The 27,891-nt window shown below is 33.9% G+C and overlaps 1 protein-coding gene and 1 pseudogene across 3 annotated transcripts; one reads left to right on the top strand and one right to left on the bottom strand.

Moving 5' to 3' along the window:
- Window positions 1-1,340: 1,340 nt before the first annotated feature.
- On the top strand, window positions 1,341-27,118 carry LOC145949676 (uncharacterized). Of its 3 annotated transcripts, XM_083060423.1 has the most exons (57): window positions 1,616-1,765; window positions 2,107-2,204; window positions 2,290-2,691; window positions 2,781-2,829; window positions 3,152-3,259; window positions 3,602-3,699; window positions 3,785-4,176; window positions 4,266-4,314; window positions 4,637-4,744; window positions 5,088-5,185; window positions 5,271-5,671; window positions 5,761-5,809; window positions 6,132-6,239; window positions 6,582-6,679; window positions 6,765-6,873; window positions 7,077-7,148; window positions 7,238-7,286; window positions 7,609-7,716; window positions 8,059-8,156; window positions 8,242-8,643; window positions 8,733-8,781; window positions 9,104-9,211; window positions 9,557-9,654; window positions 9,740-10,141; window positions 10,231-10,275; window positions 10,602-10,709; window positions 11,055-11,152; window positions 11,238-11,639; window positions 11,729-11,773; window positions 12,100-12,207; window positions 12,550-12,645; window positions 12,731-13,132; window positions 13,211-13,259; window positions 13,582-13,689; window positions 14,032-14,129; window positions 14,215-14,606; window positions 14,696-14,744; window positions 15,067-15,174; window positions 15,517-15,614; window positions 15,700-16,101; window positions 16,191-16,239; window positions 16,562-16,669; window positions 17,011-17,108; window positions 17,194-17,595; window positions 17,685-17,733; window positions 18,056-18,163; window positions 18,689-19,090; window positions 19,169-19,217; window positions 19,540-19,647; window positions 19,990-20,087; window positions 20,173-20,712; window positions 21,035-21,142; window positions 21,483-21,580; window positions 21,666-22,067; window positions 22,157-22,205; window positions 22,528-22,635; window positions 25,483-27,118. In XM_083060423.1, exons 47-51 carry the CDS (start codon window positions 18,856-18,858, stop codon window positions 20,202-20,204), a joined length of 522 nt encoding a protein of 173 aa, XP_082916549.1. In that variant the 5' UTR covers window positions 1,616-1,765; window positions 2,107-2,204; window positions 2,290-2,691; window positions 2,781-2,829; window positions 3,152-3,259; window positions 3,602-3,699; window positions 3,785-4,176; window positions 4,266-4,314; window positions 4,637-4,744; window positions 5,088-5,185; window positions 5,271-5,671; window positions 5,761-5,809; window positions 6,132-6,239; window positions 6,582-6,679; window positions 6,765-6,873; window positions 7,077-7,148; window positions 7,238-7,286; window positions 7,609-7,716; window positions 8,059-8,156; window positions 8,242-8,643; window positions 8,733-8,781; window positions 9,104-9,211; window positions 9,557-9,654; window positions 9,740-10,141; window positions 10,231-10,275; window positions 10,602-10,709; window positions 11,055-11,152; window positions 11,238-11,639; window positions 11,729-11,773; window positions 12,100-12,207; window positions 12,550-12,645; window positions 12,731-13,132; window positions 13,211-13,259; window positions 13,582-13,689; window positions 14,032-14,129; window positions 14,215-14,606; window positions 14,696-14,744; window positions 15,067-15,174; window positions 15,517-15,614; window positions 15,700-16,101; window positions 16,191-16,239; window positions 16,562-16,669; window positions 17,011-17,108; window positions 17,194-17,595; window positions 17,685-17,733; window positions 18,056-18,163; window positions 18,689-18,855; the 3' UTR covers window positions 20,205-20,712; window positions 21,035-21,142; window positions 21,483-21,580; window positions 21,666-22,067; window positions 22,157-22,205; window positions 22,528-22,635; window positions 25,483-27,118. The 3 variants fall into 3 exon arrangements, with proteins under 3 accessions (XP_082916550.1, XP_082916551.1, XP_082916549.1); XM_083060424.1 differs by lacking the exons at window positions 3,785-4,176; window positions 4,266-4,314; window positions 4,637-4,744; ... (20 more) ...; window positions 22,528-22,635; window positions 25,483-27,118 and having other exon boundaries at window positions 1,341-1,765; window positions 2,781-2,825; window positions 14,215-14,689; XM_083060425.1 differs by lacking the exons at window positions 4,266-4,314; window positions 4,637-4,744; window positions 5,088-5,185; ... (45 more) ...; window positions 22,528-22,635; window positions 25,483-27,118 and having other exon boundaries at window positions 1,349-1,765; window positions 2,781-2,825; window positions 3,785-4,254.
- On the bottom strand, window positions 26,495-27,012 carry LOC109805339 (tetraspanin-2 pseudogene; annotated as a pseudogene).
- Window positions 27,119-27,891: the final 773 nt, after the last annotated feature.

Raw genomic sequence — 27,891 nt, 5'->3', positions numbered from 1 at the left:
GGGCCCAACTTGCTATATACTGAATTGTCATGTCAATTAGTTTTTTTTACATCTGTGTAGCACCTCTTCCTATGTTTCTTGCTCATAGTTTTTCAGTTTGCTTGATTGGTGTTCAAGTCTGTTAACATCTTTATTTGTGTGGTGATACCATTCTTTTTATGCAGGTTCACATTTGAATTCTGGGATCCAGTAAAGAGAATACATCTACTTTGCTTTTGGGTCTTGAATGTCTTATCAACGTCCCATATGTAGATGATACCGAGGATTTTAAGGTATGATGATGTTGACATTCATGTCTTATGGTTGTCTATTTCTTATGTTGTGATTATGATTTATGATTGTTGACACTTGTGTTTTCAAAGTGTGATGAATGATCTTATACATAGCTAATACATATAAGAATAGAACTATAATCTAGTTAAATATTAATTTTATAGGTAATTGTATTTTGTTTTAATAAATGGCACACTAGAGAAGATATAGGCCCGAAGAACCCGACTCCTTTGTTTTTGGAAAATTAAAAAAAAATTGAGAACACGACATGTATCTTTGTTTATCTTTTGGTTGTGATTTTTTTTGAAACGATTATTACTCACATCATGTTTATGTGGCAGGAATACATATTTTTTGTCATGGTCATTTGAGATGTGTTATATCTCTGTGAAATCACAACGGGAAAAGATAACAAAGTTGTTATTGCACGTAATCTTGTAAGGGATGTTTTTGTATTGATTTGCTCGATGTTAAATGATGTTATACGTCTGTTTAATAATATGTCGTTGCTTCTGTTGGCAGGTATGTTGTGGGACAGTATCCTTGGTTTTTAAGAGCTCATTGGACATTTCTAAAAGCTGTTGTGAATAAGTTTCTTTAGTTTTTGCATGAGACGCACCCTGGAGTTCAGGTTATGTTTTCTTGCTATGTTTTCTGTCCTACTTTTTCTTATATCAACAACTTAGTTTATGTCCCTGTGAGTGTGCCTATGTTTGTGTGCTCTACGTGCTCATTTCTGTGTGCTCCGTGTCTGTACTCTGTGCTGTGTGCCTTTGTTTGCCATTGAGACATTGTGTGTTGTATATTGTATGTGTTTCTATGTGCGTGTATCTGTCTTTTTTGTGTTCACAGGTGGTAGCCCTTCAGTTTGGGAACACTACCAATATTCTTGAGGCATATTCATATGGTTCAAGTTAGGAACAAGTAAGTCCCTGTATTATGGCAAAATTGAATCCGGACATACTGCTAAGTTACTTGTGAAGCATCTCTGACAAATTTTCCCCCTTGTTTAGGGTATCATGCAGAATTTGGCACTGTTCTTCATCTCATTTTGCAAGGCAGGTTTGTTTCCTCAACTTTATGTCTATCTATGATTCTATGTTGCAAGTATATATTCATGAAATGTCATGGGTTCAGGTGAAATAAGGTGACCTTGTTTTTGGATTTTTTATGCTTTGTGTATGTGTACAATATCATGCGTGTGGCATGTTTGAGAATGGACCCACATTGTTATATGCTAAATTGTCATGATAATTAGTTTTTTTTCCACATCTGTCTAGTACCTCTTCCTCTGTTTCTTGCTCATAGTTTTTCAGTTTGCTTGATTAGTGTTCATACCCGTTAACATCTTTATTGGTGTGGTGATACCATTCTTTTTATGCAGGTTAACTTTTGAATTCTGAAATCCAGTAAAGAGAATACATCTGCTTTGCTTTTGGGCCTTGATTGTCTTATCAACGTCCCATATGTAGATGATATCGAGGATTTTAAGGTATGATGATGCTGACATTCATGTCTTATGATTGTCTATTTCTTATGTTGTGATTATGATTTATGATTGTTGAAACTTGTGTTTTCAAAGTGTGATGAATGATAGTATACATATCTAATACATATAAAAATAGAACTATAATCCAGTTAGATATTAATTTTATAGGTAATTGTATTTTGTTTTAATAAAAGGCACACTAGAGAAGATATAGGCCCGAAGAACCCGACTCCTTTGTTTTTGGAAAATTAAAAAAAATTGTGAACACGACATGTATCTTTGTTTATCTTTTGGTTGTGATTTTTTTTGAAACGATTATTACTCACATCATGTTTATGTGGCAGGAATACATACTTTTTGTCATGGTCATTTGAGATGTGTTATATCTCTGTGAAATCACAACGGGAAAAGATAACAAAGTTGTTATTCCATGTAATATCATGTAAGAGATGTTTTTGTATTGGTTTGCTCGATGTTAAATGATGTTATACCTCTGTTTAATAATATGCCATTGTTTCTGTTGGCAGGTATGTTATTGGACAGTATCCTTGGTTTTTAAGAGCTCATTGGACATTTCTAAAAGCTGTTGTGAATAAGTTTCTTTAGTTTTTGCATGAGACGCACCTTGGAGTTCAGGTTATGTTTTCTTCCTATGTTTTCTGTCCTACTTTTTCTTATATCAACAACTTAGTTTATGTCCCTGTGCATGTGCCTATGTTTGTGTGCTCTACGTGCTCATTTCTGTGTGCTCCGTGTCTATACTCTGTGCTGTGTGCCTTTGTTTGCCCTTGAGACATTGTGTGCTGTATATTGTATGTGTTTCTATGTGCGTGTATCTGTCTTTTTTGTGTTCACAGGTGGTAGCCCTTCAGTTTGGGAACACTACCAATATTCTTGAGGCATATTCATATGGTTCAAGTTAGGAACAAGTAAGTCCCTGTATTATGGCAAAATTGAATCCGGACATACTGCTAAGTTACTTGTGAAGCATCTCTGACAAATTTTCCCCCTTGTTTAGGGTATCATGCAGAATTTGGCACTGTTCTTCATCTCATTTTGCAAGGCAGGTTTGTTTTCTTAACTTTATGTCTATCTGTGATTGTATGTTGCAAGTATATATTCATGAAATGTCATGGGTTCAGGTGAAATAAGGTGACCTAGTTTTGGGATTTTTTATGCTTTGTGTATGTGTACAATATCATGCGTGTGACATGTTTGAGAATGGACCCACATTGTTATATGCTAAATTGTCATGATAATTAGTTTTTTATCCACATCTGTCTAACACCTCTTCCTATGTTTCTTGCTCATAGTTTTTCAGTTTGCTTGATTGGTGTTTAAGTCTGTTAACATCTTTATTGGTGTGGTGATACCATTCTTTTTATGCAGGTTCACATTTGAATTTTGGGATCCAGTAAAGAGAATACATCTACTTTGCTTTTGGGTCTTGAATGTCTTATCAACGTCCCATATGAAGATGATACCGAGGATTTTAAGGTATGATGATGTTGACATTCATGTCTTATGGTTGTCTATTTCTTATGTTGTGATTATAATTTATGATTGCTGAAACTTGTGTTTTCAAAGTGTAATGAATGATCTTATACATAGCTAATACATATAAGAATAGAACTATAATCTAGTTAAATATTAATTTTATAGGTAATTGTATTTTGTTTTAATAAATGGCACACTAGAGAAGATATAGGCCCGAAGAACCCGATTCCTTTGTTTTTGGAAAATTAAAAAAAATTGAGAACACGACATGTATCTTTGTTTATCTTTTGGTTGTGATTTTTTTTTGAAACGATTATTACTCACATCATGTTTATGTGGCAGGAATACATACTTTTTGTCATGGTCATTTGAGATGTGTTATATCTCTGTGAAATCACAACGGGAAAAGATAACAAAGTTGTTATTGCACGTAATATCATGTAAGGGATGTTTTTGTATTGGTTTGCTCGATGTTAAATGATGTTATACCTCTGTTTAATAATATGCCATTGTTTCTGTTGGCAGGTATGTTGTGAGACAGTATCCATGGTTTTTAAGAGCTTATTGGACATTTCTAAATGCTGTTGTGAATAAGTTTCTTTAGTTTTTGCATGAGACGCACCCTGGAGTTCAGGTTATGTTTTATTCCTATGTTTTCTGTCCTACTTTTTCTTATATCAACAACTTAGTTTATGTCCCTGTGCGTGTGCCTGTGTTTGTGTGCTCCACGTGCTCATTTCTGTGTGCTCCGTGTCTGTACTCTGTGCTGTGTGCCTTTGTTTGCCATTGAGACATTGTGTGCTGTATATTGTATGTGTTTCTATGTGCGTGTATCTGTCTTTTTTGTGTTCACCCTTCAGTTTGGGAACACTACCAATATTCTTGAGGCATATTCATATGGTTCAAGTTAGGAACAAGTAAGTCCCTGTATTATGGCAAAATTGAATCCGGACATACTGCTAAGTTACTTGTGAAGCATCTCTGACAAATTTTCCCCCTTGTTTAGGGTATCATGCAGAATTTGGCACTGTTCTTCATCTCATTTTGCAAGGCAGGTTTGTTTTCTCAACTTTATGTCTATCTATGATTGTATGTTGCAAGTATATATTCATGAAATGTCATGGGTTCAGGTGAAATAAGGTGACCTTGTTTTTGGATTTTTTATGCTTTGTGTATGTGTACAATATCATGCGTGTGGCATGTTTGAGAATGGACCCACATTGTTATATGCTAAATTGTCATGATAATTAGTTTTTTTTCCACATCTGTCTAGCACCTCTGCCCCTATTTCTTGCTCATAGTTTTTCAGTTTGCTTGATTAGTGTTCATGCCCGTTAACATCTTTATTGGTGTGGTGATACCATTCTTTTTATGCAGGTTAACTTTTGAATTCTGAAATCTAGTAAAGAGAATACATCTGCTTTGCTTTTGGGCCTTGATTGTCTTGTCAACGTCCCATATGTAGATGATATCGAGGATTTTAAGGTATGATGATGCTGACATTCATGTCTTATGGTTGTCTATTTCTTATGTTGTGATTATGATTTATGATTGTTGAAGCTTGTGTTTTCAAAGTGTGATGAATGATATTATACATAGCTAATACATATAAAAATAGAATTATAATCCAGTTAAATATTAATTTTATAGGTAATTGTATTTTGTTTTAATAAAAGGCACACTAGAGAAGATATAGGCCCGAAGAACCCGACTCCTTTGTTTTTGGAAAATTAAAAAATATTGTGAACACGACATGTATCTTTGTTTATCTTTTGGTTGTGATTTTTTTTTTGAAACGATTATTACTCACATCATGTTTATGTGGCAGGAATACATACTTTTTGTCATGGTCATTTGAGATGTGTTATATCTCTGTGAAAGCACAACGGGAAAAAATAACAAAGTTGTTATTGCACGTAATATCATGTAAGAGATGTTTTTGTATTGGTTTGCTCGATGTTAAATGATGTTATACCTCTGTTTAATAATATGCCATTGTTTCTGTTGGCAGGTATGTTGTGGGACAGTATCTTGGTTTTTAAGAGCTCATTGGACATTTCTAAAAGCTGTTGTGAATAAGTTTCTTTAGTTTTTGCATGAGACGCACCTTGGAGTTCAGGTTATGTTTTCTTGCTATGTTTTCTGTCCTACTTTTTCTTATATCAACAACTTAGTTTATGTCCCTGTGCGTGTGCCTATGTTTGTGTGCTCTACGTGCTCATTTTTGTGTGCTCCGTGTCTGTACTCTGTGCTGTGTGCCTTTGTTTGCCATTGAGACATCGTGTGCTGTATATTGTATGTGTTTCTATGTGCGTGTATCTGTCTTTTTTGTGTTCACAGGTGGTAGCCCTTCAGTTTGGGAACACTACCAATATTCTTGAGGCATATTCATATGGTTCAAGTTAGGAACAAGTAAGTCCCTGTATTATGGCAAAATTGAATCCGGACATACTGCTAATTTACTTGTGAAGCATCTCTGACAAATTTTCCCCCTTGTTTAGGGTATCATGCAGAATTTGGCACTGTTCTTCATCTCATTTTGCAAGGCAGGTTTGTTTTCTCAACTTTATGTCTATCTGTGATTGTATGTTGCAAGTATATATTCATGAAATGTCATGGGTTCAGGTGAAATAAGGTGACCTAGTTTTGGGATTTTTTATGTTTTGTGTATGTGTACAATATCATGCGTGTGACATGTTTGAGAATGGACCCACATTGTTATATGCTAAATTGTCATGATAATTAGTTTTTTATCCACATCTGTCTAACACCTCTTCCTATGTTTCTTGCTCATAGTTTTTCAGTTTGCTTGATTGGTGTTCAAGTCTGTTAACATCTTTATTGGTGTGGTGATACCATTCTTTTTATGCAGGTTCACATTTGAATTCTGGGATCCAGTAAAGAGAATACATCTACTTTGCTTTTGGGTCTTGAATGTCTTATCAACGTCCCATATGAAGATGATACCGAGGATTTTAAGGTATGATGATGTTGACATTCATGTCTTATGGTTGTCTATTTCTTATGTTGTGATTATGATTTATGATTGTTGAAACTTGTGTTTTCAAAGTGTAATGAATGATCTTATACATAGCTAATACATATAAGAATAGAACTACAATCTAGTTAAATATTAATTTTATAGGTAATTGTATTTTGTTTTAATAAATGGCACACTAGAGAAGATATAGGCCCGAAGAACCCGATTCCTTTGTTTTTGGAAAATTAAAAAAAATTGAGAACACGACATGTATCTTTGTTTATCTTTTGGTTGTGATTTTTTTTTGAAACGATTATTACTCACATCATGTTTATGTGGCAGGAATACATACTTTTTCTCATGGTCATTTGAGATGTGTTATATCTCTGTGAAATCACAACGGGAAAAGATAACAAAGTTGTTATTGCACGTAATATCATGTAAGGGATGTTTTTGTATTGGTTTGCTCGATGTTAAATGATGTTATACCTCTGTTTAATAATATGCCATTGTTTCTGTTGGCAGGTATGTTGTGGGACAGTATCCTTGGTTTTTAAGAGCTTATTGGACATTTCTAAAAGCTGTTGTGAATAAGTTTCTTTAGTTTTTGCATGAGACGCACCCTGGAGTTCAGGTTATGTTTTATTCCTATGTTTTCTGTCCTACTTTTTCTTATATCAACAACTTAGTTTATGTCCTTGTGCGTGTGCCTGTGCTCATTTCTGTGTGCTCCGTGTCTGTACTCTGTGCTGTGTGCCTTTGTTTGCCATTGAGACATTGTGTGCTGTATATTGTATGTGTTTTATGTGCGTGAATCTGTCTTTTTTGTGTTCACAGGTGGTAGCCCTTCAGTTTGGGAACACTACCAATATTCTTGAGGCATATTCATATGGTTCAAGTTAGGAACAAGTAAGTCCTTGTATTATGGCAAAATTGAATCCAGACATACTGCTAAGTTACTTGTGAAGCATCTCTGACAAATTTTCCCCCTTGTTTAGGGTATCATGCAGAATTTGGCACTGTTCTTCATCTTATTTTGCAAGGCAGGTTTGTTTTCTCAACTTTATGTCTATCTGTGATTGTATGTTGCAAGTATATATTCATGAAATGTCATGGGTTCAGGTGAAATAAGGTGACCTAGTTTTGGGATTTTTTATGCTTTGTGTATGTGTACAATATCATGCATGTGACATGTTTGAGAATGGACCCACATTGTTATATGCTAAATTGTCATGATAATTAGTTTTTTTTCCAGATCTGTCTAGCACCTCTTCCTATGTTTCTCGCTCATAGTTTTTCAGTTTGCTTGATTGGTGTTCAAGTCTGTTAACATCTTTATTGGTGTGGTGATACCATTCTTTTTATGCAGGTTCACATTTGAATTATGGGATCCAGTAAAGAGAATACATCTACTTTGCTTTTGGGTCTTGAATGTCTTATCAACGTCCCATATGTAGATGATACCGAGGATTTTAAGGTATGATGATGTTGACATTCATGTCTTATGGTTGTCTATTTCTTATGTTGTGATTATGATTTATGATTGGTGAAACTTGTGTTTTCAAAGTGTGATGAATGATATTATACATAGCTAATACATATAAGAATAGAACTATAATCCAGTTAAATATTAATTTTATAGGTAATTGTATTTTGTTTTAATAAACGGCACACTAGAGAAGATATAGGCTCGAAGAACCCGACTCCTTTGTTTTTGGAAAATTAAAAAAAAATTGAGAACACGACATGTATCTTTGTTTATCTTTTGGTTGTGATTTTTTTTGAAACGATTATTACTCACATCATGTTTATGTGACAGGAATACATACTTTTTGTCATGGTCATTTGAGATGTGTTATATCTCTGTGAAATCACAACGGGAAAAGATAACAATGCTGTTATTGCACGTAATATCATGTAAGGGATGTTTTTGTATTGGTTTGCTCGATGTTAAATGATGTTATACCTCTGTTTAATAATATGCCGTTGTTTCTGTTGGCAGGTATGTTGTGGGACAGTATCCTTGGTTTTTAAGAGCTCATTGGACATTTCTAAAAGCTGTTGTGAATAAGTTTCTTAAGTTTTTGCATGAGACGCACCCTGGAGTTCAGGTTATGTTTTCTTGCTATGTTTTCTGTCCTACTTTTTCTTATATCAACAACTTAGTTTATGTCCCTGTGTGTGTGCCTGTGTTTGTGTGCTCCACGTGCTCATTTCTGTGTGCTTCGTGTCTGTACTCTGTGCTGTGTGCCTTTGTTTGCCATTGAGACATTGTGTGCTGTATATTGTATGTGTTTCTATGTGCGTGTATCTGTCTTTTTTGTGTTCACAGGTGGTAGCCCTTCAGTTTGGGAACACTACCAATATTCTTGAGGCATATTCATATAGTTCAAGTTAGGAACAAGTAAGTCACTGTATTATGACAAAATTGAATCCGAACATACTGCTAAGTTACTTGTGAAGCATCTCTGACAAATTTTCCCCCTTGTTTAGGGTATCATGCAGAATTTGGCACTGTTCTTCATCTCATTTTGCAAGGCAGGTTTGTTTTCTCAACTTTATGTCTATCTATGATTGTATGTTGCAAGTATATATTCATGAAATGTCATGGGTTCAGGTGAAATAAGGTGACCTTGTTTTTGGATTTTTTATGCTTTGTGTATGTGTACAATATCATACGTGTGGCATGTTTGAGAATGGACCCACATTGTTATATGCTAAATTGTCATGATAATTAGTTTTTTTTCCACATCTGTCTAGCAGCTCTTCCTCTGTTTCTTGCTCATAGTTTTTCAGTTTGCTTGATTAGTGTTCATGCCCGTTAACATCTTTATTGGTGTGGTGATACCATTCTTTTTATGCAGGTTAACTTTTGAATTCTGAAATGCAGTAAAGAGAATACATCTGCTTTGCTTTTGGGCCTTGATTGTCTTATCAACGTCCCATATGTAGATGATATCGAGGATTTTAAGGTATGATGATGCTGACATTCATGTCTTATGGTTGTCTATTTCTTATGTTGTGATTATGATTTATGATTGTTGAAACTTGTGTTTTCAAAGTGTGATGAATGATAGTATACATAGCTAATACATATAAAAATAGAACTATAATCCAGTTAGATATTAATTTTATAGGTAATTGTATTTTGTTTTAATAAAAGGCACACTAGAGAAGATATAGGCCCGAAGAACCCGACTCCTTTATTTTTGGAAAATTAAAAAAAATTGTGAACACGACATGTATCTTTGTTTATCTTTTGGTTGTGATTTTTTTTTTTTGAAATGATTATTACTCACATCATGTTTATGTGGCAGGAATACATACTTTTTGTCATGGTCATTTGAGATGTGTTATATCTCTGTGAAAGCACAACGGGAAAAGATAACAAAGTTGTTATTGCACGTAATATCATGTAATAGATGTTTTTGTATTGGTTTGCTCGATGTTAAATGATGTTATACCTCTGTTTAATAATATGCCATTGTTTCCGTTGGCAGGTATGTTGTGGGACAGTATCCTTGGTTTTTAAGAGCTCGTTGGACATTTCTAAAAGCTGTTGTGAATAAGTTTCTTTAGTTTTTGCATGAGACGCACCCTGGAGTTCAGGTTATGTTTTCTTCCTATGTTTTCTGTCCTACTTTTTCTTATATCAACAACTTAGTTTATGTCCCTGTGCATGTGCCTATGTTTGTGAGCTCTACGTGCTCATTTCTGTGTGCTCCGTGTCTGTACTCTGTGCTGTGTGCCTTTGTTTGCCCTTGAGACATTGTGTGCTGTATATTGTATGTGTTTCTATGTGCGTGTATCTGTCTTTTTTGTGAGCACAGGTGGTAGCCCTTCAGTTTGGGAACACTACCAATATTCTTGAGGCATATTCAGATGGTTCAAGTTAGGAACAAGTAAGTCCCTGTATTATGGCAAAATTGAATCCGAACATACTGCTAAGTTACTTGTGAAGCATCTCTGACAAATTTTCCCCCTTGTTTAGGGTATCATGCAGAATTTGGCACTGTTCTTCATCTCATTTTGCAAGGCAAGTTTGTTTTCTCAACTTTATGTCTATCTATGATTGTATGTTGCAAGTATATATTCGTGAAATGTCATGGGTTCAGGTGAAATAAGGTGACCTTGTTTTTGGATTTTTTATGCTTTGTGTTTGTGTACAATATCATGCGTGTGGCATGTTTGAGAATGGACCCACATTGTTATATGCTAAATTGTCATGATAATTAGTTTTTTTTCCACATCTGTCTAGCAGCTCTTCCTCTATTTCTTGCTCATAGTTTTTCAGTTTACTTGATTAGTGTTCATGCCCGTTAACATCTTTATTGTTGTGGTGATACCATTCTTTTTATGCAGGTTAACTTTTGAATTCTGAAATCCAGTAAAGAGAATACATCTGCTTTGCTTTTGGGCCTTGATTGTCTTATCAACGTCGCATATGTAGATGATATCGAGGATTTTAAGGTATGATGATGCTGACATTCATGTCTTATGGTTGTCTATTTCTTATATTGTGATTATGATTTATGATTGTTGAAACTTGTGTTTTCAAAGTGTGATGAATGATAGTATACATAGCTAATACATATAAAAATAGAACTATAATCCAGTTAGATATTAATTTTATAGGTAATTGTATTTTGTTTTAATAAAAGGCACACTAGAGAAGATATAGGCCCGAAGAACCCGACTCCTTTATTTTTGGAAAATTAAAAAAAATTGTGAACACGACATGTATCTTTGTTTATCTTTTGGTTGTGATTTTTTTTTTTTGAAATGATTATTACTCACATCATGTTTATGTGGCAGGAATACATACTTTTTGTCATGGTCATTTGAGATGTGTTATATCTCTGTGAAAGCACAACGGGAAAAGATAACAAAGTTGTTATTGCACGTAATATCATGTAATAGATGTTTTTGTATTGGTTTGCTCGATGTTAAATGATGTTATACCTCTGTTTAATAATATGCCATTGTTTCCGTTGGCAGGTATGTTGTGGGACAGTATCCTTGGTTTTTAAGAGCTCGTTGGACATTTCTAAAAGCTGTTGTGAATAAGTTTCTTTAGTTTTTGCATGAGACGCACCCTGGAGTTCAGGTTATGTTTTCTTCCTATGTTTTCTGTCCTACTTTTTCTTATATCAACAACTTAGTTTATGTCCCTGTGCATGTGCCTATGTTTGTGAGCTCTACGTGCTCATTTCTGTGTGCTCCGTGTCTGTACTCTGTGCTGTGTGCCTTTGTTTGCCCTTGAGACATTGTGTGCTGTATATTGTATGTGTTTCTATGTGCGTGTATCTGTCTTTTTTGTGAGCACAGGTGGTAGCCCTTCAGTTTGGGAACACTACCAATATTCTTGAGGCATATTCAGATGGTTCAAGTTAGGAACAAGTAAGTCCCTGTATTATGGCAAAATTGAATCCGAACATACTGCTAAGTTACTTGTGAAGCATCTCTGACAAATTTTCCCCCTTGTTTAGGGTATGATGCAGAATTTGGCACTGTTCTTCATCTCATTTTGCAAGGCAAGTTTGTTTTCTCAACTTTATGTCTATCTATGATTGTATGTTGCAAGTATATATTCGTGAAATGTCATGGGTTCAGGTGAAATAAGGTGACCTTGTTTTTGGATTTTTTATGCTTTGTGTTTGTGTACAATATCATGCGTGTGGCATGTTTGAGAATGGACCCACATTGTTATATGCTAAATTGTCATGATAATTAGTTTTTTTTCCACATCTGTCTAGCAGCTCTTCCTCTATTTCTTGCTCATAGTTTTTCAGTTTGCTTGATTAGTGTTCATGCCCGTTAACATCTTTATTGTTGTGGTGATACCATTCTTTTTATGCAGGTTAACTTTTGAATTCTGAAATCCAGTAAAGAGAATACATCTGCTTTGCTTTTGGGCCTTGATTGTCTTATCAACGTCGCATATGTAGATGATATCGAGGATTTTAAGGTATGATGATGCTGACATTCATGTCTTATGGTTGTCTATTTCTTATATTGTGATTATGATTTATGATTGTTGAAACTTGTGTTTTCAAAGTGTGATGAATGATATTATACATAGCTAATACATATAAAAATAGAACTATAATCCAGTTAAATATTAATTTTATAGGTAATTGTATTTTGTTTTAATAAACGGCACACTAGAGAAGATATAGGCCCGAAGAACCCGACTCCTTTGTTTTTGGAAAATTAAAAAAAATTGAGAACACGACATGTATCTTTGTTTATCTTTTGGTTGTGATTTTTTTTTGAAACGATTATTACTCACATCATGTTTATGTGGCAGGAATACATACTTTTTGTCATGGTCATTTGAGATGTGTTATATCTCTGTGAAATCACAACGGGAAAAGATAACAGTTGTTATTGCACGTAATATCATGTAAGGGATGTTTTTGTATTGGTTTGCTCGATGTTAAATGATGTTATACCTCTGTTTAATAATATGCCATAGTTTCTGTTGGCAGGTATGTTGTGGGACAGTATCCATGGTTTTTAAGAGCTCATTGGACATTTCTAAAAGCTGTTGTGAATAAGTTTCTTTAGTTTTTGCATGAGACGCACCCTGGAGTTCAGGTTATGTTTTCTTCCTATGTTTTCTGTCCTACATTTTCTTATATCAACAACTTAGTTTATGTTCCTGTGCGTGTGCCCGTGTTTGTGTGCTCTACGTGCTCATTTATGTGTGCTCCGTGTCTGTACTCTGTGCTGTGTGCCTTTGTTTGCCATTGAGACATTGTGTGTTGTATATTGTATGTGTTTCTATGTGCGTGTATCTGTCTTTTTTGTGTTCACAGGTGGTAGCCCTTCAGTTTGGGAACACTACCAATATTCTTGAGGCATATTCATTTGGTTCAAGTTAGGAACAAGTAAGTCCCTGTATTAAATCCGGACATACTGCTAAGTTACTTGTGAAGCATTTCTGACAAATTTTCCCCCTTGTTTAGGGTATCATGCAGAATTTGGCACTGTTCTTCATCTCATTTTGCCAGGCAGGTTTGTTTTCTCAACTTTATGTCTATCTGTGATTGTATGTTGCAAGTATATATTCATGAAATGTCATGGGTTCAGGTGAAATAAGGTGACCTAGTTTTGGGATTTTTTATGCTTTGTGTATGTGTACAATATCATGCGTGTGACATGTTTGAGAATGGACCCACATTGTTATATGCTAAATTGTCATGATAATTAGTTTTTTTTCGACATCTGTCTAACACCTCTTCCTATGTTTCTCGCTCATAGTTTTTCAGTTTGCTTGATTGGTGTTCAAGTCTGTTAACATCTTTATTGGTGTGGTGGTACCATTTTTTTTATGCAGTTTCACATTTGAATTCTGGGATCCAGTAAAGAGAATACATCTACTTTGCTTTTGGGTCTTGAATGTCTTATCAACGTCCCATATGAAGATGATACCGAGGATTTTAAGGTATGATGTTGTTGACATTCATGTCTTATGGTTGTCTATTTCTTATGTTGTGATTATGATTTATGATTGTTGAACCTTGTGTTTTCAAAGTGTGATGAATGATAGTATACGTAGCTAATACATATAAGAATAGAACTATAATCCAGTTAAATATTAATTTTATAGGTAATTGTATTTTGTTTTAATAAATGGCACACTAGAGAAGATATAGGCCCGAAGAACCCGACTCCTTTGTTTTTGGAAAATTAAAAAAAATTGAGAAGACGACATGTATCTTTGTTTATCTTTTGGTTGTGATTTTTTTTTGAAACGATTGTTACTGACATCATGTTTATGTGGCAGGAATACATACTTTTTGTCATGGTCATTTGAGATGTGTTATATCTCTGTGAAATCACAACGGGAAAAGATAACAAAGTTGTTATTGCACGTAATATCATGTAAGACATGTTTTTGTATTGGTTTGCTCGATGTTAAATGATGTTATACCTCTGTTTAATAATATGCCATTGTTTCTGTTGGCAGGTGTGTTGTGGGACAGTATCCTTGGTTTTTAAGAGCTCATTGGACATTTCTAAAAGTTGTTGTGAATAAGTTTCTTTAGTTTTTGCATGAGACGCACCCTGGAGTTCAGGTTATGTTTTATTCCTATGTTTTCTGTCCTACTTTTTCTTATATCAACAACTTAGTTTATGTCCCTGTGCGTGTGCCTGTGTTTGTGTGCTCCACGTGCTCATTTCTGTGTGCTCCGTGTCTGTACTCTGTGCTGTGTGCCTTTGTTTGCCATTGAGACATTGTGTGCTGTATATTGTATGTGTTTCTATGTGCGTGTATCTGTCTTTTTTGTGTTCACCCTTCAGTTTGGGAACACTACCAATATTCTTGAGGCATATTCATATGGTTCAAGTTAGGAACAAGTAAGTCCCTGTATTATGGCAAAATTGAATCCGGACATACTGCTAAGTTACTTGTGAAGCATCTCTGACAAATTTTCCCCCTTGTTTAGGGTATCATGCAGAATTTGGCACTGTTCTTCATCTCATTTTGCAAGGCAGGTTTGTTTTCTTAACTTTATGTCTATCTGTGATTGTATGTTGCAAGTATATATTCATGAAATGTCATGGGTTCAGGTGAAATAAGGTGACCTAGTTTTGGGATTTTTTATGCTTTGTGTATGTGTACAATATCATGCGTGTGACATGTTTGAGAATGGACCCACATTGTTATATGCTAAATTGTCATGATAATTAGTTTTTTATCCACATCTGTCTAACACCTCTTCCTATGTTTCTTGCTCATAGTTTTTCAGTTTGCTTGATTGGTGTTTAAGTCTGTTAACATCTTTATTGGTGTGGTGATACCATTCTTTTTATGCAGGTTCACATTTGAATTTTGGGATCCAGTAAAGAGAATACATCTACTTTGCTTTTGGGTCTTGAATGTCTTATCAACGTCCCATATGAAGATGATACCGAGGATTTTAAGGTATGATGATGTTGACATTCATGTCTTATGGTTGTCTATTTCTTATGTTGTGATTATAATTTATGATTGCTGAAACTTGTGTTTTCAAAGTGTAATGAATGATCTTATACATAGCTAATACATATAAGAATAGAACTATAATCTAGTTAAATATTAATTTTATAGGTAATTGTATTTTGTTTTAATAAATGGCACACTAGAGAAGATATAGGCCCGAAGAACCCGATTCCTTTGTTTTTGGAAAATTAAAAAAAATTGAGAACACGACATGTATCTTTGTTTATCTTTTGGTTGTGATTTTTTTTTGAAACGATTATTACTCACATCATGTTTATGTGGCAGGAATACATACTTTTTGTCATGGTCATTTGAGATGTGTTATATCTCTGTGAAATCACAACGGGAAAAGATAACAAAGTTGTTATTGCACGTAATATCATGTAAGGGATGTTTTTGTATTGGTTTGCTCGATGTTAAATGATGTTATACCTCTGTTTAATAATATGCCATTGTTTCTGTTGGCAGGTATGTTGTGAGACAGTATCCATGGTTTTTAAGAGCTTATTGGACATTTCTAAATGCTGTTGTGAATAAGTTTCTTTAGTTTTTGCATGAGACGCACCCTGGAGTTCAGGTTATGTTTTATTCCTATGTTTTCTGTCCTACTTTTTCTTATATCAACAACTTAGTTTATGTCCCTGTGCGTGTGCCTGTGTTTGTGTGCTCCACGTGCTCATTTCTGTGTGCTCCGTGTCTGTACTCTGTGCTGTGTGCCTTTGTTTGCCATTGAGACATTGTGTGCTGTATATTGTATGTGTTTCTATGTGCGTGTATCTGTCTTTTTTGTGTTCACAGGTGGTAGCCCTTCAGTTTGGGAACACTACCAATATTCTTGAGGCATATTCATATGGTTCAAGTTAAGAACAAGTAAGTCCCTGTATTATGGCAAAATTGAATCCGGACATACTGCTAAGTTACTTGTGAAGCATCTCTGACAAATTTTCCCCCTTGTTTAGGGTATCATGCAGAATTTGGCACTGTTCTTCATCTCATTTTGCAAGGCAGGTTTGTTTCCTCAACTCTATGTCTATCTGTGATTGTATGTTGCAAGTATATATTCATGAAATGTCATGGGTTCAGGTGAAATAAGGTGACCTAGTTTTGAGATTTTTTATTCTTTGTGTATGTGTACAATATCATGCGTGTGACATGTTTGAGAATGGACGCACATTGTTATATGCTAAATTGTCATGATAATTAGTTTTTTTTCCACATCTGTCTAGCACCTCTTCCTATGTTTCTTGCTCATAGTTTTTCAGTTTGATTGATTGTTGTTCAAGTCTGTTAACATCTTTATTGGTGTTGTAATACCATTCTTTTTATGCAGGTTCACATTTGAATTCTGGGATCCAGTAAAGAGAATAAATCTACTTTGCTTTTGGGTCTTGAATGTCTTATCAACGTCCCATATGAAGATGATACCGAGGATTTTAAGGTATGATGATGATGACATTCATGTCTTATGGTTGTCTATTTCTTATGTTGTGATTATGATTTATGATTGTTGAAACTTGTGTTTTCAAAGTGTGATGAATGATAGTATACATAGCTAAACATATAAAAATAGAACTATAATCCAGTTAGATATTAATTTTATAGGTAATTGTATTTTGTTTTAATAAATGGCACACTAGAGAAGATATAGGCCCGAAGAACCCGACTCCTTTGTTTTTGGAAAATTAAAAAAAATTGTGAACACGACATGTATCTTTGTTTATCTTTTGGTTGTGATTTTTTTTTGAAACGATTGTTACTTACATCATGTTTATGTGGCAGGAATACATACTTTTTGTCATGGTCATTTGAGATGTGTTATATCTCTGTGAAATCACAACGGGAAAAGATAACAAAGTTGTTATTGCACGTAATATCATGTAAGACATGTTTTTGTATTGGTTTGCTCGATGTTAAATGATGTTATACCTCTGTTTAATAATCTGCCATTGTTTCTGTTGGCAGGTGTGTTGTGGGACAATATCCTTGGTTTTTAAGAGCTCATTGGACATTTCTAAAAGCTGTTGTGAATAAGTTTCTTTAGTTTTTGCATGAGACGCACCTTGGAGTTCAGGTTATGTTTTCTTGCTATGTTTTCTGTCCTACTTTTTCTTATATCAACAACTTAGTTTATGTCCCTATGAGTGTGCCTATGTTTGTGTGCTCTACGTGCTCATTTCTGTGTGCTCCGTGTCTGTACTCTGTGCTGTGTGCCTTTGTTTGCCATTGAGACATCGTGTGCTGTATATTGTATGTGTTTCTATGTGCGTGTATCTGTCTTTTTTGTGTTCATAGGTGGTAGCCCTTCAGTTTGGGAACACTACCAATATTCTTGAGGCATATTCATATGGTTCAAGTTAGGAACAAGTAAGTCCCTGTATTATGGCAAAATTGAATCCGGACATACTGCTAAGTTACTTGTGAAGCATCTCTGACAAATTTTCCCCCTTGTTTAGGGTATCATGCAGAATTTGGCACTGTTCTTCATCTTATTTTGCAAGGCAGGTTTGTTTTCTCAACTTTATGTCTATCTGTGATTGTATGTTGCAAGTATATATTCATGAAATGTCATGGGTTCAGGTGAAATAAGGTGACCTTGTTTTTGGATTTTTTATGCTTTGTGTATGTGTACAATATCATGCGTGTGACATGTTTGAGAATGGACCCACATTGTTATATGCTAAATTGTCATGATAATTAGTTTTTTATCCACATCTGTCTAACACCTCTTCCTATGTTTCTTGCTCATAGTTTTTCAGTTTGCTTGATTGGTGTTCAAGTTTGTTAACATCTTTATTGGTGTGGTGATACCATTCTTTTTATGCAGGTTCACATTTGAATTATGGGATCCAGTAAAGAGAATACATCTACTTTGCTTTTGGGTCTTGAATGTCTTATCAACGTCCCATATGAAGATGATACCGAGGATTTTAAGGTATGATGATGTTGACATTCATGTCTTATGGTTGTCTATTTCTTATGTTGTGATTATGATTTATGATTGTTGAAACTTGTGTTTTCAAAGTGTGATGAATGATCTTATACATAGCTAATACATATAAGAATAGAACTATAATCTAGTTAAATATTAATTTTATAGGTAATTGTATTTTGTTTTAATAAATGGCACACTAGAGAAGAGATAGGCCCGAAGAACACGATTCCTTTGTTTTTGGAAAATTAAAAAAAATTGAGAACACGACATGTATCTTTGTTTATCTTTTGGTTGTGATTTTTTTTTGAAACGATTATTACTCACATCATGTTTATGTGGCAGGAATACATACTTTTTGTCATGGTCATTTGAGATGTGTTATAACTCTGTGAAATCACAACGGGAAAAGATAACAAAGTTGTTATTGCACGTAATATCATGCTAGGGATGTTTTTGTATTGGTTTGCTCGATGTTAAATGATGTTATACCTCTGTTTAATAATATGCCATTGTTTCTGTTGGCAGGTATGTTGTGGGACACTATCCTTGGTTTTTAAGAGCTCATTGGACATTTCTAAAAGCTGTTGTGAATAAGTTTCTTTAGTTTTTGCATGAGACGCACCCTGGAGTTCAGGTTATGTTTTCTTCCTATGTTTTCTGTCCTACTTTTTCTTATATCAACAACTTAGTTTATGTCCCTGTGCGTGTGCCCGTGTTTGTGTTCTCCACGTGCTCATTTCTGTGTGCTCCGTGTCTGTACTCTGTGCTGTGTGCCTTTGTTTGCCATTGAGACATTGTGTGTTGTATATTGTATGTGTTTCTATGTGCGTGTATCTGTCTTTTTTGTGTTCACAGGTGGTAGCCCTTCAGTTTGGGAACACTACCAATATTCTTGTGGCATATTCATTTGGTTCAAGTTAGGAACAAGTAAGTCCCTGTATTAAATCCGGACATACTGCTAAGTTACTTGTGAAGCATCTCTGACAAATTTTCCCCCTTGTTTAGGGTATCATGCAGAATTTGGCACTGTTCTTCATCTCATTTTGCCAGGCAGGTTTGTTTTCTCAACTTTATGTCTATCTGTGATTGTATGTTGCAAGTATATATTCATGAAATGTCATGGGTTCAGGTGAAATAAGGTGACCTAGTTTTGGGATTTTTTATGCTTTGTGTATGTGTACAATATCATGCGTGTGACATGTTTGAGAATGAACCCACATTGTTATATGCTAAATTGTCATGATAATTAGTTTTTTTTCCACATCTGTCTAACACCTCTTCCTGTGTTTCTCGCTCATAGTTTTTCAGTTTGCTTGATTGGTGTTCAAGTCTGTTAACATCTTTATTGGTGTGGTGGTACCATTCTTTTTATGCAGGTTCACATTTGAATTCTGGGATCCAGTAAAGAGAATACATCTACTTTGCTTTTGGGTCTTGAATGTCTTATCAACGTCCCATATGAAGATGATACCGAGGATTTTAAGGTATGATGTTGTTGACATTCATGTCTTATGGTTGTCTATTTCTTATGTTGTGATTATGATTTATGATTGTTGAAACTTGTGTTTTCAAAGTGTGATGAATGATAGTATACGTAGCTAATACATATAAGAATAGAACTATAATCCAGTTAAATATTAATTTTATAGGTAATTGTATTTTGTTTTAATAAATGGCACACTAGAGAAGATATAGGCCCGAAGAACCCGATTCCTTTGTTTTTGGAAAATTAAAAAAAATTGAGAAGACGACATGTATCTTTGTTTATCTTTTGGTTGTGATTTTTTTTTGAAACGATTGTTACTGACATCATGTTTATGTGGCAGGAATACATACTTTTTGTCATGGTCATTTGAGATGTGTTATATCTCTGTGAAATCACATCGGGAAAAGATAACAAAGTTGTTATTGCACGTAATATCATGTAAGACATGTTTTTGTATTGGTTTGCTCGATGTTAAATGATGTTATACCTCTGTTTAATAATATGCCATTGTTTCTGTTGGCAGGTGTGTTGTGGGACAGTATCCTTGGTTTTTAAGAGCTCATTGGACATTTCTAAAAGCTGTTGTGAATAAGTTTCTTTAGTTTTTGCATGAGACGCACCCTGGAGTTCAGGTTATGTTTTATTCCTATGTTTTCTGTCCTACTTTTTCTTATATCAAGAACTTAGTTTATGTCCCTGTGCGTGTGCCTGTGTTTGTGTGCTCCACGTGCTCATTTCTGTGTGCTCCGTGTCTGTACTCTGTGCTGTGTGCCTTTGTTTGCCATTGAGACATTGTGTGCTGTATATTGTATGTGTTTCTATGTGCGTGTATCTGTCCTTTTTGTGTTCACAAGTGGTAGCCCTTCAGTTTGGGAACACTACCAATATTCTTGAGGCATATTCATATGGTTCAAGTTAGGAACAAGTAAGTCCCTGTATTATGGCAAAATTGAATCCGGACATACTGCTAAGTTACTTGTGAAGCATCTCTGACAAATTTTCCCCCTTATTTAGGGTATCATGCAGAATTTGGCACTGTTCTTCATCTCATTTTGCAAGGCAGGTTTGTTTCCTCAACTCTATGTCTATCTGTGATTGTATGTTGCAAGTATATATTCATGAAATGCCATGGGTTCAGGTGAAATAAGGTGACCTAGTTTTGAGATTTTTTATTCTTTGTGTATGTGTACAATATCATGAATGTGACATGTTTGAGAATGGACCCACATTGTTATATGCTAAATTGTCATGATAATTAGTTTTTTTTCCACATCTGTCTAGCACCTCTTCCTATGTTTCTTGCTCATAGTTTTTCAGTTTGCTTGATTGGTGTTCAAGTCTGTTAACATCTTTATTGGTGTTGTAATACCATTCTTTTTATGCAGGTTCACATTTGAATTCTGGGATCCAGTAAAGAGAATAAATCTAGTTTGCTTTTGGGTCTTGAATGTCTTATCAACGTCCCATATGAAGATGATACCGAGGATTTTAAGGTATGATGATGATGACATTCATGTCTTATGGTTGTCTATTTCTTATGTTGTGATTATGATTTATGATTGTTGAAACTTGTGTTTTCAAAGTGTGATGAATGATGGTATACATAGCTAAACATATAAAAATAGAACTATAATCCAGTTAGATATTAATTTTATAGGTAATTGTATTTTGTTTTAGTAAAAGGCACACTAGAGAAGATATAGGCCCGAAGAACCCGACTCCTTTGTTTTTGGAAAATTAAAAAAAATTGTGAACACGACATGTATCTTTGTTTATCTTTTGGTTGTGATTTTTTTTTAAACGATTATTACTCACATCATGTTTATGTGGCAGGAATACATACTTTTTGTCATGGTCATTTGAGATGTGTTATATCTCTGTGAAATCACAACGGGAAAAGATAACAAAGTTGTTATTGCACGTAATATCATGTAAGAGATGTTTTTGTATTGGTTTGCTCGATGTTAAATGATGTTATACCTCTGTTTAATAATATGCCATTGTTTCTGTTGGCAGGTATGTTGTGGGACAGTATCCTTGGTTTTTAAGAGCTCATTGGACATTTCTAAAAGCTGTTGTGAATAAGTTTCTTTAGTTTTTGCATGAGACGCACCCTGGAGTTCAGGTTATGTTTTCTTGCTATGTTTTCTGTCCTACTTTTTCTTATATCAACAACTTAGTTTATGTCCCTGTGCGTGTGCCTATGTTTGTGTGCTCTACGTGCTCATTTCTGTGTGGTCCGTGTCTGTACTCTGTGCTGTGTGCCTTTGTTTGCCATTGAGACATTGTGTGCTGTATATTGTATGTGTTTCTATGTGCGTGTATCTGTCTTTTTTGTGTTCACAGGTGGTAGCCCTTCAGTTTGGGAACACTACCAATATTCTTGAGGCATATTCATATGGTTCAAGTTAGGAACAAGTAAGTCCCTGTATTATGGCAAAATTGAATCCAGACATACTGCTAAGTTACTTGTGAAGCATCTCTGACAAATTTTCCCCCTTGTTTAGGGTATCATGCAGAATTTGGCACTGTTCTTCATCTCATTTTGCAAGGCAGGTTTGTTTCCTCAACTTTATGTCTATCTGTGATTGTATGTTGCAAGTATATATTCATGAAATGTCATGGGTTCAGGTGAAATAAGGTGACCTTGTTTTTGGATTTTTTATGCATTGTGTATGTGTACAATATCATGCGTGTGACATTTTTGAGAATGGACCCACATTGTTATATGCTGAATTGTCATGATAATTAGTTTTTTTTTCACATCTGTCTAGCACCTCTTCCTATGTTTCTTGCTCATAGTTTTTCAGTTTGCTTGATTGGTGTTCAAGTCTGTTAACATCTTTATTGGTGTGGTGATATCATTCTTTTTATGCAGGTTCACATTTGAATTCTGGGATCCAGTAAAGAGAATACATCTACTTTGCTTTTGGGTCTTGAATGTCTTATCAACGTCCCATATGGAGATGATACCGAGGATTTTAAGGTATGATGATGTTGACATTCATGTCTTATGGTTGTATATTTCTTATGTTGTGATTATGATTTATGATTGTTGAAACTTGTGTTTTCAAAGTGTGATGAATGATAGTATACATAGCTAATAAATATTAATTTTATAGGGTTGGGGGTTGGGGGTTGGGGGTTGGGTTTAGGGTTTAGGGTTTAGGGTTTAGGGTTTAGGGGGTTGGGGGTTGGGTTTAGGGTTTAGGGTTTTGGGGGTTGGGGGTTGTTGGGGGTTGTTGGGGGTTGGGGGTTGGGGGTTGCTTAGAGGAACTCTATCACATCAATAAAGACAAAACAATAGATAATGAAAATAATTTATTTACTTACAAAGTATTTTTAAGTACAAGTAGAAACTTTAGAGAGAAATTACAAAGAAACTGCTAAGTTGAAGCTATTTTGGGAAAGGAAAAGAATAAAGGCTTGATTCTTGGTGAATTGATCAATGCCTTCTTCATACATCTTAAGATTATTTATAATTATAAGAGAACAAGATTCAAATGTAGAATTCTAACTAATTTTTCACCAAGAATCACACTATGAAGAGATAAGATTCTTTTTTTCTGAGGTGTCTTTGTCATTAGCTTCTGTTGGGCGACAATTTTGGATAAGAATCTTTTCTATAGACAAGGTTATTTTCTTGTTCAGAGTGACTTTTGTCTTTTTGTATCGACAATTTTGAATTCTTTCTTCTAAGCTAAAGCTTTTGTTACTTTTGTTACTTTATGCTAATTTAATGCTTGTAAAAGGACTTCATTTTCTTCTTTTCTTCTTTTCCTTTTATCTTTTTTGTTTTATTTTTTTACTATTTTATTTTCTCTTTTTCTTTTTGTAATATTGCTTTTATTTCATACACAATGACATATTTTTTTAGGTTGATTTGTTTGATAATAATTATAAAGGCAAATTTGAATATTTCTTAGGGCCCACATTTGATCATCCAAATTTTGGGTGAGTTTTGTTCCAAAACAATTGTCACCATTTTGAAGATAAGGATTCAGACTGCTAGTTCCTTCTTATTCTATATCTTCTTGCTCTTCATCAAAATCTAATGATGATAAAGTTGCCCTTAACTTTGCTTTTAATTTGGTTTTGGACAATCCTTTCAGTTTTAATTTGTTCAACGAAGATACTACATGAACTTGCTTTTTGGGTTTTGTAGGTCTTGTAATTGATATGTTCTTCTAATTCTTGATTTTTTCTTCTAAGTATGTGATAGCATACTTATGTTATTCTTCATGAAAACACAAACACATTTAATTTGTATCTTATCAAAAAAATTAGCAAGGGGATTTAATATATCAAAAGAGTATTTAATCAATAAAATAGAGAATTAAAAACCAGAAATTCAATCAAAGAAGTATCAATTCAAGGTTTCAATATATCCACACTATAAAAATAGATTAGAAACTCAAATTTTACCGTAATTCATGAAACCTTGAATCAAATGAATAGATTAGCCACACATCTTCATCAAAACATTATAGTTCCTTTGTGTATAAAAATGTAAAGAGAAAATTTTGAGGTGGAGAAAGAGAGAAAGAAAGAAAGAATTTATAAAAATTTGTAGAGAAAACAACTTTAAAATCTAAAAAATGAGTGTATATGTACATAACAAATCTCGTAACACCTATTAATAGAGAAATATAGTAAGCCTAATCAGAATACTTACAAGGCTTGGTCCTTTAAATCAAATAATTACATCACTAAACAAATTTTAACATTACATTCTAAAAATAAAAAGAAAATATTGTGCATAACCGTAACATTCAACGTATTTTTGTGTCACTTTACATGCGAATTGGCCTTTGCTCCAAACAGAGAAAGTGTAGAATTCTCTCTTACCTTTCTAGGAAGACCAAGAACATTTGAATCTTATGTCGGGAGTTCTAGTTATGGCCTAGGCAATAACAAAGTGTAAAAGTGGGTCAAATTAATGCATTGATATATGTCCCAAAATACTATCAAATACATATACTTAATCTTTTGCACTTTAGGTCAAAACTAAAATTTTAACCTAAAACTAACAATGAATCTATGAACCAAATTTTTTTCAACACTTTTCAATGAATCACAAATGTATAGAAAAAGGAAAGAATGCAAACATTCAAAGCATCAAGGTTAACAACAATATATGAACACATTTTTCATATTTAAAACAAGTAAGATGACATGTTAAATTAAAGAATGATCCCAAAATGATAGAACCCTCACAATATAGTATTTAACTCTCAACTCTCGTGTTTAAGTTTGTAATTACACTCAAGAATGTAACACCTTGAATTTTTTATTAATATAATTATTTAATTATTATTTATTTTATATTTAATGAGGTTATTTTCTTATAATTATTTTAATTAATTAAAAGGACATTATAAAATATTTTATAGACTTTTAATGATTACAAGTGTTTTTTATTTAAATAATAAATATTTTTAAAAATTATTTTGTATAATATTTATTAGAGAAATATGTATTTTTGTGATATTTTGATATAATAAGTATTTGGAGAAGAATTTGTTTTTTTATTATGATTGCTTATATATTTTATTTTAATTATAATTGTGTTGGAAGAAATATATTTATTTTATATATTATATATTTATTACATATTAATTATTGTACTTTTTTTATAATTATTTGGGTTGGGAGAAATATGTTTTTTTGATATATTATTTATTTATTTATGTTTTATTATTTTGGGAAAAGGAAAAGATAACCATGGTTAAAATATTTTTATTAAGAGTGGGTCAAGTTTTTAAAAAGAAGATTACGATAGTCCTTTTATTTTTATGTTTCTCATTTTTCATATTATGCATATACTCAAAAGAACAAGAAGAAGATCTAGAGCTCGTAGTAGAACACCCTGGAGACTCACCTCTTTCATCAAACATTCATCATCAAGGTAGGGGGAGTGAGTAATCTCACTATATGGTGTAGAATAATTGTTGAATAGTGAGGTTTGCTCTCAACCTTTATTTGTTGTATGTATTATATGAAGGGGAAACCCAATTATTTTCTATTGATAATTTGTTTGTTCCGTGACTCTCAACTCCCCTATTGGTGTTAATCAAAAAGCATGAAGTCCAAAGCTTATTCATCCTCTGTATATAATGTGAATCACTACATAATTAAGTTTTAATAATTCTCGAGATCAACAATTGAAAAGTACATCCTTCAACATGGCGAAGATGCATACATGAATAAAGTAAAGCAAATATTTTATGAATCTAATAATTTGCATCTTATTTGTTAAAAACCACCACTTGACCGATTTGGGGAAGGAAAGAGGGATTTAGAAGAGCAAGCACAATTAAATTAAAGGTTTAGTCATTTTGAATAATAATTAGTAATAATAAAGTCAATAAATTGGTTTTGTTTTTGTTTTTTTTGGTTCGTCCCTGGAGTATCCACTGCCGATAGCAGTGACTAATCTCCTCGCTACGTTAGAGGCACCTCAAAGGGTGGGATAGCTGGCCCCAAGATTAACGCGGCTGCATACACAAGACAGGATTCGAACCCCTGACCTTGCTTAAGCGTAGATCAACCCCTACCGCTGAACCACACGCTTGGGGTTAATAAATTGGTTTTCTTAACTCTCAAGTTCTTAACCTATATATTTCAAGACATATATTAAAGGTGTGGAATTTTAGGTAGGTATCCTTGTTTATCACACAAACAAGGAAAAACTTGGATGTAATTTTACAAGTGTTTTTAGTGTTGTTTTTTTGGTTAAAATTGGAGTTTCACGTTACTAATCTATGTTAATCTTTGATATAATTATTTATAACACAAAATTGAAACTTGGTTAAAAACAATTAAAAGCAATTATGGAAATGCATTTAAGTTAGATGGGAGACCTGTAAAGGATAGATATGAGAGTCGAAGAACTGATCAACAAAGATATAATCCTAGGTGAGTTTAATGCAGACATTAGAATTAGCCAAACAAGTCTTTATCTTGTACCAACTTTGAGAAGTTGTGACATGGTTCCTTAGCCAGGAAGAGAATCCATCAAGCGTGGACTCCTTGAACCCTCTTCCGGGGACATGGTAGGTTCCATCAGGTCTAGTAACAATGAAAGCAAAAACGAGGAGGAAAAAGAGAAGAGCAATGAGGATGGCCATGCAACAAAGGTAGAAGGCCAAGAGGCCTTGCTTGTTCCAATAGGCACCGACAAAGCTAGCAAGAGAAACGAGGAGTAGGAAGATGCCAAGGATGAAGACGTGCCATCGAAAGTTGTGGATGCAATCATTATCAGGTTCAGAGGCTAGCCACACACTAGAGCCTATTATATAGGTATTGAGGCCAACAGGGCTATGAAATTCAGCACCGTAGTGATGTTGTTGCTTACCCCCATGCTATGTTATGCATAATTTTTTTCTAGTTTTCAAGTGGTGTTATTGTAAACTCGACTTGACAGGTTCAATGATTATGTGGATTGATATAAAATTGTTTTACCTTAATTATTGGTCTCCAATTTGATTCCAAGACATGCATCAGCATTGGAGAGAGTTTTGTTGCTTATAGTTGATCTCGAACAAGATTACCTCCAATAGAAATTAAAAAAAAAAAAAAAAAACTCAACTTGATATAGGTGGAGTGTGTTAAGTTGAGGAGGAGGTATATGAATATGGTATTCTCAGTGGAGGAAGAGAGGCTCTATTTTGTGGAATCAAGGTGGCGTATTCACACCTCACACAGTGTGCTACATTTTTATGAGAGTTCTAGATTCGCATAGGAGTTAAATTATAATGTAACATTAGGTGCATGACACTTTAGTGTGCATATCATATGAATTTAGATTCTCTCCTGCAATTTTTTCTCTCCAGCCTCTTTCCTGCAACATTAATAACCATAAAATATATCTAATGGCTCAAATTTAATCTTATAATTAATGTAATTTCTTAAATAATTAAATTTGAGCTATTAGATATATCTAATAGCTATTAATGTTGCAAGAGAGAGGCTGGAGAGAAAAAATTACAAGAGAGGATCCAAATTCATATCATATCCCTTTTACTAGAACGATCGGTGTAGTAAAATTAGGATCTGCATATGATAAAATAAAGACGTGTCTTTTGCAGGCTAAAGTTATTAGGTTGCTGAACTGATCAATGAATATGTATGGTGAATGACGTTGTAAAAAAGGAAATACTTTGAAGGAGATATAGTTGTATATTGTGAACAATTGTTCGTGCTTCTTTGGCTAGTATCGAAAATGTTAAAATTAAATAAC

The sequence above is a fragment of the Cajanus cajan genome, chromosome 7, assembly GCF_000230855.2.
Source record: "Cajanus cajan strain Asha chromosome 7, NIPB_CcT2T_4, whole genome shotgun sequence".
In the NCBI taxonomy this organism is placed as follows: domain Eukaryota; kingdom Viridiplantae; phylum Streptophyta; class Magnoliopsida; order Fabales; family Fabaceae; genus Cajanus; species Cajanus cajan.
Note: the sequence above shows the minus strand (reverse complement) of the source record. Positions and strands in the feature narration are given on the sequence as shown.